This window comes from Astatotilapia calliptera, chromosome 1, assembly GCF_900246225.1.
Source record: "Astatotilapia calliptera chromosome 1, fAstCal1.2, whole genome shotgun sequence".
NCBI lineage: Eukaryota > Metazoa > Chordata > Actinopteri > Cichliformes > Cichlidae > Astatotilapia > Astatotilapia calliptera.
Genome location: NC_039302.1, coordinates 40,628,240 through 40,643,385, shown reverse-complemented (window position 1 = coordinate 40,643,385; position 15,146 = coordinate 40,628,240). Strand labels below are relative to the sequence as shown.

Genomic DNA, 15,146 nt, shown 5'->3' with positions numbered 1-15,146 from the left:
AAGCCCACTGGAGAAAGACAGGCAGCCCCGAAGAACACATCAACGTGGGAGAAGATGAAAAGATCAGCAGTAAGATCATCTCTTTTCCCGCTGGCTTTATATTTAGATGTTTTCAACCTCTCATTGAGCTACAGTATACAGACGAGTGTCAGTGGAGCAGCGTTATTGCACAGAAGGGGAGGGCAACAGAGAGCGAGTTAGGAGTGGAGTCAGAAGATAGAGACAGATGTACATGAGAAACAGAGACAGATACTAAGAGAGTTCAACAGATGGGTAGACAGATTGAGAATGAAATGCAGTGACAGAGAATATGTCATGCACAGAGGTAAAACAAGAACCCTCTGCACTCCTCTTACACGTTGCCTATGGCAAGTCTTCTAGGGGAAACTCCAGCAACCCAGACAGCACTGTAAGGACATGAAAGTATTTTATCTCCATCTTTCCTCCCTACATCCACTGTTTCCATCTTTAAAAAAAATCATTTACAATAGCATATACTTTGAGTTTTGAGGCTGTGAAACGGTCGCAGAGGTGAATGGGGATACAGTTAAAGGAACAAACAGAACTGAAATAACAATATAATGTTGGAGATCAGAAAATACTTCACTCATTCTGAACGGCGAGATTGCAGCCGACACTTCTCACTCTTCTTGTCATTTACATTTAAGGTGTCTTCACATGGAAGATTAATTTCACAGCCTTTCAGCACTTAGACTTTAAGAGCTTCTGCAAATGTTTGTCGATTCAACTTCAGCCGGAGTTTCAACTCGGAATATTTCTCTTATAAAAAATGGATTCAGAGATAATAATGAGCTTCAGACGCTGCAAACACTGCTTCACAAAAGGAGATTTTGTCAAGTAAGATGTAGTTCTTGAAAGCTGAATACTGGAAAGGCAGACAGCCTTTGCACAAACGTGCTCCAATGTTAATATTAAATGTTTAAAAAAAGTTTTTAAAAAAGTAACTAAGCAACTAAGTAATAAAGTAACTAATTACCTTTTTCAGGTAACTTGGCCAACACTGTCTGTGACATTCTGAAGAAACTAGGCCAAAGGACAGTACTCCAACATGATAACAACCCCAAACACACCTCCAAAAAAACCAGTGCCTTGCTAAATAAACTGAGGGTAAAGGTACTTGACTGGCCAAGCATGTCTCCAGACTTAAACCCTATTGAACGTCTGTGGGGCATCCTCAAATGGAAGGTGTAGGAGTGCAAGGCCTCTAACATCCACCAGCTCCATGATGTCATCATGGAGGAGTGGAAGAGGACTGCAGTGTCACCCTGTAAAGCTCTAGTGAACTCCATGGCCAACAAAGTTAAGGCAGTGTTGGAAAAATAATTGTTGCCAAACATTACTGTAGGGTCTACCTTACAATATAAAATACCTTGAGGCAACTGTTGTTGTGATTTGGCGCTATATAAATAAAATTGAATTAAATTGAATAAAAAAAAAAAATTGAAACTTTGGGCACAATTTGGACATTTTCACTTAGGGGAGTACTCACTTTTGTTTCCAATGGTTTAGACAGTAATGGCTGTATGTTGAGCTATTTTAAGGTGACAGCAAATTTACACTGTTATACAAGCTGTATACTAACTACATTGTATCAAAGTGTCATATCTTCAGTGTTGTCCCATGAAAAGATCAAAATATTTTAAAAAATGTGAGGGGTGTACTCACTTTTGTGAGATACTGTATATTATTGCATATAATATTGCATTCTTGGAGAACACGGCTGTGAAGCTTCACTGCCACGTTAATTAACTGATAGATATTTGATGCTGTTAATAGGGGAGTTAATTAGTTTCTGCCTGATTGCCTTTCAAAACATGCCCTGCATGCTAATGACTGCCGATTACCAGATCAATGATTCAAATCTTCAGAGCCAAGAATTACAGGAAATCATATGATTTTTTTTCCTCCTTAGCTACAAATTTAAGGGGTTGGAAAATAAGTTAATAATTTAAATGAGACAGGTGGTGACTTTGTTTGCCGTTAACTCACTGAAGATGAAAATCTGAAGCTGAAGATTTGGCTGTGAGAGGAGTAAATTATAAGAAAAAATGTGACTAAAAATGCGATAAAATCTGGAATATATCTCCTGATGCAAAAGCAGCAAGGGTTAATTTAATAATTTTAATCAAACGAATTCCAGAAGAAGGAGCAGTGAATCAAAACTACACTGACTTCAGTCTTCGGCTCTATAAAGGAGAGAAATTTGGGCATAGACGAAGGTATTTTATTTCAAAATGCATTTGTAAAAATTTAAGGATGAATGACATGAACACAAAGTCAAAAAATTCAAGTTAAAGATGGACTGACTCTTTAAGCTCAGAGAACACCACAGGCCAGTGCCAGTGATGGAACATGACAAATATGTAGCACAAAGCTAGAGACTCAAAAGGCCGAAACTGGGACGAAGCAAACTTTACACCCACACAGCTGAGGCTGGTGAGAAAAAAAAACAAAACATAAAAAACATTCAAAGGACTGCCAGGTTTTTATAACCTGCTGGTAGAGAACTGTCCTTATTATACAAAGATGAGTCTTTTTTCCCCAAACCTTTTAGATAGAACAAACATTGTTATGCACTCAATTCTAAAGTCACACAATCCAGCAACCACCTTAGTCAATAAAAGCAAAAAGAATTTGTTCCAAATGAGAGCAAAGCTTTTCCCTTTTTTTCTACCGCTTCCTGTTCGGGTACAGTATGTACATGAAATCTAAGATTATTTCATACTGTCTTTATATATTGCACATGGAGTGCAAGGATCTTCAGGGATAGTACTTTTAATGGACTTTGCATTTGTTCATGTTTTCTTAATATGAATACTATACGCAGAATTAACTAAAACTTAAAGGACGACCACTGGCGAGCTGCAAATTACCTGCACTGTTTTCACACAGGCACAAATCAGCACTGTTAGACATCACACAGACTTTGTCCTGGGGAGCTGGCAGGTTAAAGACCGTTAAACACTTTCCCCCTTGGACGCTCATTAGCATTGTTGTCAAATGTCTTTATGGGGAAAAGAGTTAAACAGTCTTTAACCTGCCAGCCCCCCAGTACAACGTCTGTGTGATGTCTAATTGTGTTGATTTGTGCCTATTTCAGAACACTGCAAGTAATTTGCATCGCACGAGCGGCCGTCCTATGTCCTACCTCCTGAATGCTATCCCCCCCGAAAAGAAAAGCCTTCTCACGTGCACCTCCAATTGAACATTTAAATGACTCTACATAGAAAAATTGCATGTTTCAAACAATTCATAATGATATACCTTAACAATCAAACTGTTTTCTTCATACCACTGATGAATGAAATTAAATTAAAAACACTGATTTGATTAACAATTGAATATAATAGAGTCCATAGAGAAACTGAGTAAAGTTCAATATTATAGAGACAAAATTATTCATGGTCAATACACTAAAATGTAGTGAAAATAAATCATGTTTCGGCATTTCGGACCTGCAAGACCTTTCATCCCATTAACCAGTTGTCCATTTCTGCATATCATCGAATGTGTGCCCAGCTACTTCCATATGCTCTTAAAGCCATTCTGTGCTCTTATAGCAGACGATGGATTAAATGTGGAAATTTATATTTCAGTAATTTTATGTAACATCGAAATCAGAGCTGATAAAAAACATGTTGCAGGCAATATTATTTGAATTTCCGTTTACATTCCTTTTCAGATCTGTGGTTAGGTCATAGAGATGGAAGTTATTCTTTTAGTAGATTCATGATTGTTATGAATTTGAGAGAAAAAAGTGGAGGATCAGTCTGTGTCACGCAGTGATGTCTCTCTTTTGTGTAACTTACCTTCCGGTGTCTTTGCAACCCGAGTATCTGTATCTGCATGTAGAAATTTAAGCCTGCCTTACATGTTTAATGAGGTCCAGACTTTAAGCTGTGGTACAGCGTATAGATGTATGACACAGCACAGTCCCCTTTCTCTCTAAACCTGGAAACACGTCTTGCCTCCTCTTGTTTGAACAAATGATTGGATGCTACACAGGTGTGTACTGAGACATTTGGCTCATAAAGTGTATGTTTTTTTTTTGTTTTTTTTTCATTTGATTCACAATCTTCAGGGAGTATCTGAGAATGATGTTTGACCAAACAGTAAGGGTATACTCTGGATCAGAGCATCGCAGGGAGAGACGTGTCCTAAAAGAACATGGGATCCATTTTTAAGCTGGAAACAGCAGACTGGTTGTCACCAGGGGAGACCCAGTGCAGGAAACAAATTAAGCCTTATGAACATTTGAAATCAAACCAATAGTGTCTCTGTCTTTCATGATTTCAAGCACGATACCTTTCTTTCTTGTCTGGTCTTGAAACTTTTATTTTTAATTGATTGGTTATCCTCATGAGTAGCTGACTACAGTTTGGAGCCTTCAGAGTTAGGCTGCTTTCTGAGATCAGACTTGGAATGAGTTAAATTATCATGCCCATAGATTTTTCCCTCCTAATGAAGATGTGCTATACAGCCTAATTAAGTCTGATCAGTTCAATATGCACAGTGTGGATTTAATTTCAAGACACTGGTGCTGGTCTAAAATGTGTGATGAAGATAACACACACACAAAATAAAACAGCAAAGAGAATCTTCCTCTGCATTACACTTACATATTAGGAGGCTGACTGACAGCAGCACAAATGATATATTCAATATGTAAAAATATGAAGGTTTTGTCTGACCTATCTAAAGAGAAACCATGGCAACATGCTACAAATAGCTGACCCGTGACTCCTGTGCTCCATGTGAGCAGGTTGATCACTTCAGCGAAATTAGACCACAGAGACGGGAGGTTTAATGGCATAGGGGAGGATGGGACAGGAGCGAGAGGAAGACAGAGGTTGTGTAAGTAGAGCTAGATGGACAAGAGAGGTAAAGGAGTAAGCTAATAGGAATAAAAAGAGCAAGGGGAAAGCAAGAACAGAATCTGGGGAGAAAATGGAAGGGGGGGGGGGGTAAAAAGAAAGACAAGGACAAGGGTGGAGGAGGAAAGGAGAAAATGAGCAAGCAGAGGAGAGCCAAGAAGAGGTCAGGGAAGGAGGGCAGAGGATGAAAGGAAGCAAAAGAGGTAAAGAGAAGTAGCTTATAAAACTGGAAAAAGACATAAGGAAGGAGAAACGAGAGAAGTTAGAAGACAAAGGAGGAGAAAATGAAAAGAAAGAAAAGAAAGGAGGAAGGACAACTGGGGGAAATGATGGGGAGAGTGAAAAAGGAGAGGGAGAAAGGAAGAAGGTGGAAGGAAGGAGAAGAGGAAGGTAGGGAACAATTAGCTGACTCTTTCTATGACTCTCTTGGGAGCTTCAATCTCTGCAGTGTCCAATTTAAACAACACTTTAAAGCCAGAGCATGAAAATGTGTGTGTGTGTGTAGGTGTGTGTAGGTGTGTGTGTGTGTGTAGAGTGAAGTAGGAAAAGAAAACATCTAATGACCATCCTGCCGATGTCATTCCTGAAAGTCAATAAAAACAACGTGATGCTCGTGTCAGATTTTAATTGGGACAGACGGCTGAACAAACTGGACAGATGAGAGGTGTGGGGTCAGGTGATGTCCTCAGGTCTTACCTGTCTCACAGCGGTGTCCCGTGAATCCTGAGGGACAGACACACGTGTTGGGAGACACACAGGTCCCGCCGCTTCGGCATCCCTCCTCACAGAAGGCTAGAAAGAGAAACCAAAAATATATTAGTTCAGTTTTTTGTGTTTTCCCCCCTCTGTGACCCGAATAGCACAGCCACAGAAAAGCCTTTGAAATCCTGCGGTTTTTGTGATGTTGTAAAAGCATTACACGCTACAAAAAGCTCCCCTGACTATCTTTACAAGATGCGTTAACAGTTCTGGGAGGGACTACTCACGCTCACCATTCACACGGGCTTAGAAATGGTGGTTTTTATGCTGCAGTGTTTGTTCATTATAAAGAAGACAAAAAAAAAGACAGATCAAAACTGTAACCTTGCCTCAGATTTATATCTGAGAGAAAAGTGTGCTTTCAAGTGGTCATGTAAAAGGCAGCTAAAAAACTATCAAATTTCTGGGAGGATGGCTGAACATTGTGTTGCCTTTTAAGGAGAAAGTTGCATTTTTTTGCAATTTGTTACGAGCAACGGATAAATGACTGTCTTTTGCCTTTTAAGCTTTACAGCACATTTACTGTACAGTTCAGAAAATCAGACCAAGTTAGCGACTGAGGAAAGTGAAACACGTTTAAAGAACCAGTAACCAGATGGCACTAAAAATTCTACTGTATCCTTCAGTGGATGCATGCACTTTTACTGACTATTGGACAGCAAAGGGACAAAATGCAGCAAGGAAAATATGTGTTCTTATTATGTGCGACTAGCAAATGGGGCCGATTTCACGTTAGCACATCTATCTATCAACATAACAGCAGGAACACTTTACAGTTTCAACCACTCACACACATGGCAACTGTGCAAGGAGCTGACCTGAACATCAGGATGAGATCTGTGTCAAGGACAACCTGCAGCACCACCTGAGCTGCTGTTGTTCCTCAATGTGATAAAATCCTAGCACGTACTGAATTTCTGCCTCACTTCTTTTTTTTTGTGCTTGGTCATTATGATAACTTTTCCACCACGGTCCCAAGCAAGAATATAACACAAGTGCTTACATGAAAACTCTGATCATTTTCCAGTGCCCTGCAAAAAGATTGACACGACTGTTTCAAAAAAGCCCTGCTTGAATACTATACTTTCTTTAGATGTATAACACATTTTGGGGTCAACTTGAAAGAAAAGCAGACGTGAAATAGGAAAGTGAAGTCAGAGGCTAAACGTGACATGATATTTGGCAGCAAACTATAATGCTATGTTTATAATCCCCACCCTGGTGGTGGTCAGAGGGCCCGGTGGCGCCAGTGTCCGGCAGCCTCGCCTCTGTCAGTGCGCCCCAGGGTGGCTGTGGCTACAATGTAGCTGCCATCACCAGTGTGTGGATGTGTGTGTGAATGGGTGGATGACTGGATATGTAAAGCGCTTTGGGGTCCTTAGGGACTAGTAAAGCGCTATATAAATACAGGCCATTTACCATTTATTTACCATATATGAGTATCATAAAACAAAGGCAGTAGGATTTTAAGTATAGTTTTAAAGATAAAAGAGATTTTATGGGAATTTTGACCTCATTTGACCTTGGAGGTCTAAAGTAACGTGACATTTATTATCCCCATAAATCATTCCCTATATGCCTATATGTTATCAAAACCAAAGAAGATTATATATAAGATTATTATTATATTATTGTTGGCCTTAAGATCATGTATTTACCTTGAAGGAAAGGTCAGAGGTCAAATTTGACATCATATTTAAAATCTTTACATTGGTTCTTTCTATATGTTGGCAACACATACAAGTTATAAGGCTTTTTAAGTTGACCCTGAAGACCTTGATGGATGCATGTCAAATTTTAATAGATTTACTAATATGACCCCACTCTACACCCCTACAAAGTTTCATCAGAATTTCCTTTGAAACTTTTTGAGCTATTGCATTTACAGATTACCAGTGACACGCAAAGACTACAAAAACACAACCTCCTTGACAGACGTCATAAGTTGCTGACACTTATTAAAGATATATGCAAACTTTTTACCTTCATTTAAGTTTGCGTCAGTTAAGGCAGCTTGTTCATTGTGAGGTCACAGCACTTTGAATGACTTGATTTTTCAGAGCGAGTCATACTAAATGAATTTGTTAATTATGCCATAAACGCCAGTTGAACTAATTCATTTAGTACTGCTTACTGGCACTCACAATGAACAGGTTGCCTGATTTAGCTATCTGAAGTAAACTGTTGTTAGTTCTTCTAATGCAGTGAGGTTGCATTTGTTTTAGATACTGGTAGCTTATTAGATTTTACAGTTCTTCTACTGATAATATGGCGTTGTTTTCCATGAAAGGTCAGTACTGATGAGATGGCCTACTGTGGTCTGGGGTTATGTGGCGAGGCAATGTGAGAATTCATTGGTGTTCATCTTGTGTAGCTGATTCAGTTCAAATGAATTGAGTTTGGTCCAGGATGCTATTTGCTGGAATGCAATCACAGCTATCATCAGATGTTTTAGCCTTTTATTAGATTTTTTTTCAAATAATAAACCACCAGCATTTGTAAACAGTGATCAGTGGATTGAAAATTAATTCTTGGCCTAATTAATTCTTGGTATATATCAGGGTAAATTCCTGATTGATATTAGTATAACACTATCACACAGTTTAAAAGAGAATCATTTTTTCACTAACACTAGAGGTCATCGGTCTGCAAACCATGTCCGCAAGGAAGAATCTAAAATAATTAAAGTAACTGCTCCTCATTTAGCAGTGATTTGGAAATCTCTCATGTGAGCGCATGTGTTCCCAACATTCTTACAGCCTTTTCCTAGAAGCAGGCTAGCAGCGGAAATGGCTGTATTTTGTTCAACGAGTGTACACACTGTGAAGCACCAACACAAAGGAGAAGAGGATGTCTGAGGAGCGCTGGCAGAGAAATATCCTCCACAAAACAGATGTAAAGGGTGGGTGCAGGGAGAGAGGACAGTCAGTCAGTGCTTAAAGCGAGGATTAAACCAAAAAAGAGGGCAGACTTAATTGAGCAAGTTCATTAAGTATTTCTAAGCTTAATTAATGACACGATTAAAAAGATGAGCCTTAATGGGCAGAAAAAAAAATCTATTTAAAGTCACAGACATAGGGTATGTGAGTGTAATATCTGTGTGTAATCTGTGCAGCAGCTTGTCTCCATTTGGTTTATGAATACACAGAAAGCTCATTTGTCAGCACAAATGATCAACCCAGTGTTGGCCTAAATATACAAACAAATGCAGCAAATAAATAAAAGTAGATTCTACTGCCAGAAGCTATTAGAGCTATTAATCTGGTTGCACTATTTAAGAAGTTCTATCAGGCCCTCATTAGTGGCCTGATCGCCTCTCTACTAATAAACCTCACACTTAAAAATTAATTACACTTATATTGACTCAATCTATCTCCAACTCTAATTATCATTTCACCGCCATCAGCATAATGCCGCCTGCCTGTCGAACTAATGACTTCCAAAGATGAGGGGGCTTCACTGGGAGTGGGCGTGCTGTATGACTGAAGGCAGTAGTTTTCTTTCCAAAAAACAAGCCTCGGTTTCAAGTTGCCTCCAGTATTTTAATTCCTGTCAAGAAATAGCTGGATGAATTAAGCCAACACTAAAACTTTTAATCCAGAACTTTTGCTCATGCTTACTGGTAATAGTGTGTTAATGAGTAAATGCGTGGAATCCAGTCCAACAGCTGAATGAAAATGTGAAAAAAACCTATTGGACTTTTTTTTTTTTTTTAAAAAAAGCCTTTAAGCAGGACTGATAAAGTTAAATATACTGTAATAAACCGATATTATAACAAGAATAAGATTAGTGTAAGACTTTGCTGTCTTGAGTGAAACACAGTACCAGCCCCCAAAAATTAAAGCAATACCTGTCAGTGATTCCCATTTAAAAAAATGCAGTATAATAAAATGAGAAACCTCTGAGGCTGAAAAATTAAGTTGCTATGCAATTGCTGAAAACTACACTTCATCAAGTGACTACTTGAGGCACTAAATGTGACTCAATTACCATAAAGTACGTGTTAGAACGGCCACTTTTAGAGCACATGTTTATAGCCTATTATTAAAAAAAAACCTGTTACAGTCTCTACAGCTAATTATTTGCCTGTTCATGGCAGCTGTATGGAAAGTGAACATTTACACAATTCACCCCTTTTAATTATATTGAGGCTTAACGTTATGTATAATTAAGAACACAGCAGCTTTTCAGTGACAGGTGGGTGTGGTTTCATCTTCGGTATACTGGAGTGCTAAAAGACAGGACTTGGCTGTATACTTTTCTCTGGAGGTACATCTTGCTCTAGGCCAGTGGTTCCCAAACTTTTTTTGCTGGGCCCCCCTTTGTTTTACAAGAAAAATGTCCCCCCCCCCGCGCACGCACGCACGCACACGCACTAACACATCCTCCAACCACACACACCAAGGCTGGACTGGGACAAAAAATCGGCCCGGGCATTTTGACTAGAGACCGGCCCACCAGGATAAAGATTGAAAATGTGACGTCATTCAGGGGTAAAACCGCAAAGGATTCTGGGAACTTGTGGCAAGAGGTACTAGCGAACTCAGTTACACAGCGATAAAAAGAAACCCAAAAAATGGCAAGAAGCTGTTGTATTATTAACTGCCGGTTGCATGACAGCCACGGGAAGCCGACGGGTAAAGAAATTTAAGCCATGTTTCCGAAGTAAGAGCCGACGGATGGTCTGGATATACCAAATATAACGTCCCAGAACACTCCAGCTCACAGGTTAGTCTGCTCCAAGCATTCCCACAAAGGTCAGAGTTTTGTAGTAGTTAATACGTCATTTTTCTTAACATAATTGGTGATATAGGTTACAAGCAAGTCTGGCGCTGAACAGAAATTGTCGCGCTATGCTCCTTTATTTATTGTGCATAAATAGTGAATTGTCCTGACACAATATCGCGTTTCGCTTCTGTTATTATGGTACATTGACAAAAACATATACTTTTATTCACAGGATAAAACAGTTGTTTTGTATCACTAATTCTCCAGTGCGATTACAACATACAATATTATTGTCACTGCTACATTTCTGTAATGAACCAGAAATTATTTCCACTGCTAATTAATTACCGTTGAGCTCAAAGGTTATATTAATAAACTGTTAACGAATGTGTATCTATGACGACGATTCGTGAGACTGGTAAACTTACCTTTGTTCGTACGATGGTCTTTCGTTCTACACGGTGCATTTCAAGGTCCTGCACCCATCCGTCAGTAAACTGTACCTGGGCTTGTTGCAATGGCCTGAAGTTACTAAACTTCATGAGTCTATGCACTCACTCCAAGAAGCGTATATTTATAAATCTGAGCGTGGTGAAAGTTGGGCAGCACGCTAACGTCTTTTGTCCACTCTGTGTGCTCGTAAGGGTCTGACCCTTTCACTCCTTTGATTTTTTCTCGTATCTTTTCTTTGTCTTTTCGTCGAGTCTGTCTTTGTACGGACCGGCATTGTTCTCCTTTTGTTTTGTACATTCCTTTTTTGTGCGGCAAAGAAAAAACAAGAAGGTATTGGAACCGGAGAATGAACGTTTAGCGGTGCTGCAAACGCTTGCATTTGATGCGGTACTTGGATTGTTTTGCCACTAGTGCCCGGCATGCAATGCGCGAAAATCACGTGATTGCTAAACAAGGGGGAGGGTAAATCTGTCTCCTCGGCTGTAATTGGTCCAGCCCAGAGTCGATCATGACCAATTACCCAATCCAACACCTTTCATTATATATACCCTTCCTAAAAAAAAAATCCATCGGCCCATAAAAACAAAAAAATCGCCAGCGGCCCACCGGGCAAATGCCCGGTATGCCCGATGGCCAGTCCAGCTATGACACACACCCATATTTTGCTCCATTGCGGTTTATTTTACACCTCAAACATTTAATAAACAATTAAGCAAATACAAGTACTCTGCAATAAATTACAGGTAGTAATAAAATAAACTACTAAATCTTTTACAGTACATCCACACCTACACAGGTATTTTTGAAAAAAGCTGTTTTGTCCACACGCAAACGGCATTTCAAATCACCGGAAACTGAGATTTTTAAAACTCCTTTTTTGCGTTTACGTGTGGACGAGGAATACAGAGTTCGTCACACAACGTCAAAGGTATGTGCCCTTTTTCACGTCACGCTGTGCACCACGTTATTGTTTACATGAGATGAATTGCAGAATGGCAGATAGAGACAAAATACTGTTAATCAGCAGGTTTTACACGCAGTTACTGTCCCTCCAATTAGAAAGGCAGAGGCGTCACGGTGTGATTATTTTACGTGTAGTTGTTTTTTCCTGCATAATAATATTCAACATTGCTATCAATACATTTTTCAAAAAATGCCTCTGTGTGCAAAATGGGTTTAAAAACATAAACAGCTGTGGGATACTGTTTGTCTGTGATTTGAACCGGGGGAACAAATCGTGGCAGGATCAGCCTGATATTATTTGTATCCTGCTGTAACTTTACTGTATAAAGAGCTAACATCTCTAAAATGTCAGGAGTAGTTAGTCATTACAAGAAGTGTTTGTGAACTAAAAATCACGAATGTGGGATACTGTTTGTCCGTGATTTGAAGAGCCCAGCACTGCTCCCAACGAAGGGAAAATCAATTCTGCAGGGGAGACCTACCTTGGCACTTGTGCAGGTGAAACCAAAGGGAAGATATGCTTCACCAGATTTTCTAGTCTTTGGCTTAGAATGAAGTTGGTTTGGAAACATATTCAGCTATGCTTCATCTCCTGCTTTACGTTTCTGCGGGCGCCCCGTGCTAGCAGTGTCCAAGCGTTTTGTTTTTTCCTTTTCATACCGCCCCCCACCCCCCCTGCCATGGCTCTGCACCCCCCTAGGGGGCGGGCCCCACACTTTGGGAAGGTCTGCTCGAGGCCTTTTTTTTTTCATTTGCCCTGATAGATCTTGTGGTGTGGAGGCGTTCTTTGAGATGAGAAGCCAGTTGTTTACAGCTCTTGTTGTTTTTCTACATGCACCATACATATAATGTGTGGTACTGATGGTTTTCCATTTCCGAATAAGATTGAGAAAAGAATAGCAATGTGTCGCTCTTGTTCAACAAACAGCAGGGAACATCCCATTTCAATGGAATGGCACCATATAGAAGACAAAGAAGAGCAGTAGAATTGTATTGTACCCTGTGCCACCTCCTTAGATTGTGGTTGCAGAAAGTGATTCCCCTTTCCTCCCTTCTGACACCAAAACCTTATATTTACTGTTTGAAGGTTCAGTTCTCAAGCCTCTAAAACTCTAGTCTCACTGCTGGCTTATACAAAGTATCTCACCAACACTTCACCTCTTTCCATAATCTTCCCCCCCCCCCCCCTTCCTTTTTTTTTAACATTCAATAAATTCTTCTTTTTTTCCCCACTTTTCCACCTCTCCAGCTCTTCCCTTAATTGCCTCCTCTACATGTCATTATGAGAACCCACCACAGCGACAAATAGACTGACCCAGAGCTCCAAGAAAGAAAGTGCCCTCCTTTAATTGTAAGTCTCTTGACCTCCTGCTAAACTATCTCATTGCTTAACTGAGCCTGTTGCTGACTCGTGACTTCTCAAGACATGCTTATACCCACAGATTTGCTATTTGAGTTTCCCATTACAGGCCTAGATTGCTTTCCAGTGGGTGGCAAGAATGAAATCATTCCACTCTGTGCCGTGGCTAACAGTCATATTCACGGTCGTTGGGTGTCCAAGGTTCCATCTCTGAATTAGGAGCAGGAATATTGTTGGGAAAGATGAATGCTCGACAAATTCAAGTAGGTGTGAAAGGGGAAAGGCGAGCTTTGGAATTCTATGACAGAAAAATGAAAACTGATAAGAACATTGTTAGCCTTTTTGATAATGAAGTCATAGTAAGAAATTGTTAAATAATTATCAAATTTGAAATATCTAATTTTCAGTACTTTTAATTTTGCATGCTGTAATGCCGCATGTAAAGGGAAAGAGAAAATAATTATATAATCATGCAACACAGGGCCTATGATCTGTGCCTGTGCCTCTTCAGATCCCTGAAGATGAGTTGGACTGTGCTCCAATCATTCATTGCCCTCCGTCAGAGGGGTGGGCAGGGGTGGGTATACTTGTATCCCCTTAGTTTGCTGCCTATATTTTGGGGTGTTCCCCACTGGATGGGAGGGTTGCTTCCCTAACCTTTAGGTGGAGTAATTGGCTCTGGCTCTTGTTCTGTCATTTACACTTATGTGGAGAATGACAGTTCAGAGAACCCTGCCTTCTTGGATTTACCGAGTAGGGCACTGGAGAGTACTCCACCGGGAGACTTGTGTTGGAGACACACACACAGGCCATAATATCGAGACCTGGAAGGGCGCAATTGAGAAAAACAGCCTGTTTGATGTAGTCTCCAGTGTTGTTTTATTATTGTGCCTTTGTGCCAATCACAGTTTGTCCATAAGGGACACCTGATCAAGCATCAGGGTGTTTGTAAGTGCATTTGAGACCAGGACACCTTAGTGCAGGTCAATCACTAATTTTGCATTTTCCCCCAGAGAACTGCCACTCACTGGATATTCTTCAGATTTGCGGCCACAAGCTTTGGACATTCGGGTGAAGTGAGGAAATGAGCTACCAACTGATCACCTGAGTTGGATATCAACTGAGATGTATCAGTTGGTGGGGGAGGATACTGGACTTAGAGAGGTTGTGCTGGGAGCATCTGGTGCAGGTCCTGGTGAGCACTTCAATTCCCACCTCCAGCAGTAGTTCAATAAAATTTCAAGTGAGGCTGGGACTATTGAGACTCAATGGACAATGTTTTGGATCTCCATATTAACCAAAGGGTGGTTGATGCTTGTTATGGTGATAATCACCAAACCTGATGGTGGGCACCATAGCTGATGGGAGCCATTAGCCTAAGAGAGTCTTATTGGGCTTGGTAAGCATTTGGGACTATCAAAGTGGGTTTAGGATGGAACAAGACTTTCAGCTGGCCACTAATTGATTCTGGCAAATCATCAGGTGACCCAGGAAAGTGGTGCTCTGTTCAAATGGTGTACAGTGGGAGTTGGGTGCTACTGACTTCAGCTGAGGATAAAGTTGGGTGGTAGACAAAATGCTACGAGGATCTCGTTAACCCCATTTACGTACCTTCCTTGGAGGAAGCGTCTTCAGAGACTGTTGTGCATTAAGAACTGTTCTTCTGCACACCTTGATTGTAAGGAGAGGTCATTTGTAGTCTTCCTATCACCTCAAAGGAGCATGGCTTTTCTCCTCTGACTTCTGACATTAACAAACAATTTTCTACCAGATAACATTATTTTTGGCCCATTCTCTGTAAACCCTAGACATTTTCCTGCTTGTGCAGGTAAATCCCTGGAGATCAGTACGTTGTGTAGTACTCACACCAACCTATCTGGCTCCAAGAATCATGCTACCTGCACAGAAGTCACTTAAAATCACCTTAGTTCCTCATTCTGATACTCAGTTTGAGCAGTTTGTCTTGCACTGATCGTCTGCCATATTAG

At 40.3% G+C, this 15,146-nt stretch overlaps 1 protein-coding gene across 1 annotated transcript in view; it reads right to left on the bottom strand.

The window, feature by feature from the left end:
• Positions 1–15,146, bottom strand: part of LOC113027985 (protein kinase C-binding protein NELL1) — a 309,284-nt gene that overhangs the window by 38,579 nt on the left and 255,559 nt on the right. Inside the window, exon 15 of the mRNA XM_026177879.1 lies at positions 5,592–5,687. Coding sequence (XP_026033664.1) covers positions 5,592–5,687 — 96 coding nt within the window. The remainder of the gene's footprint in view (positions 1–5,591; positions 5,688–15,146) is intronic.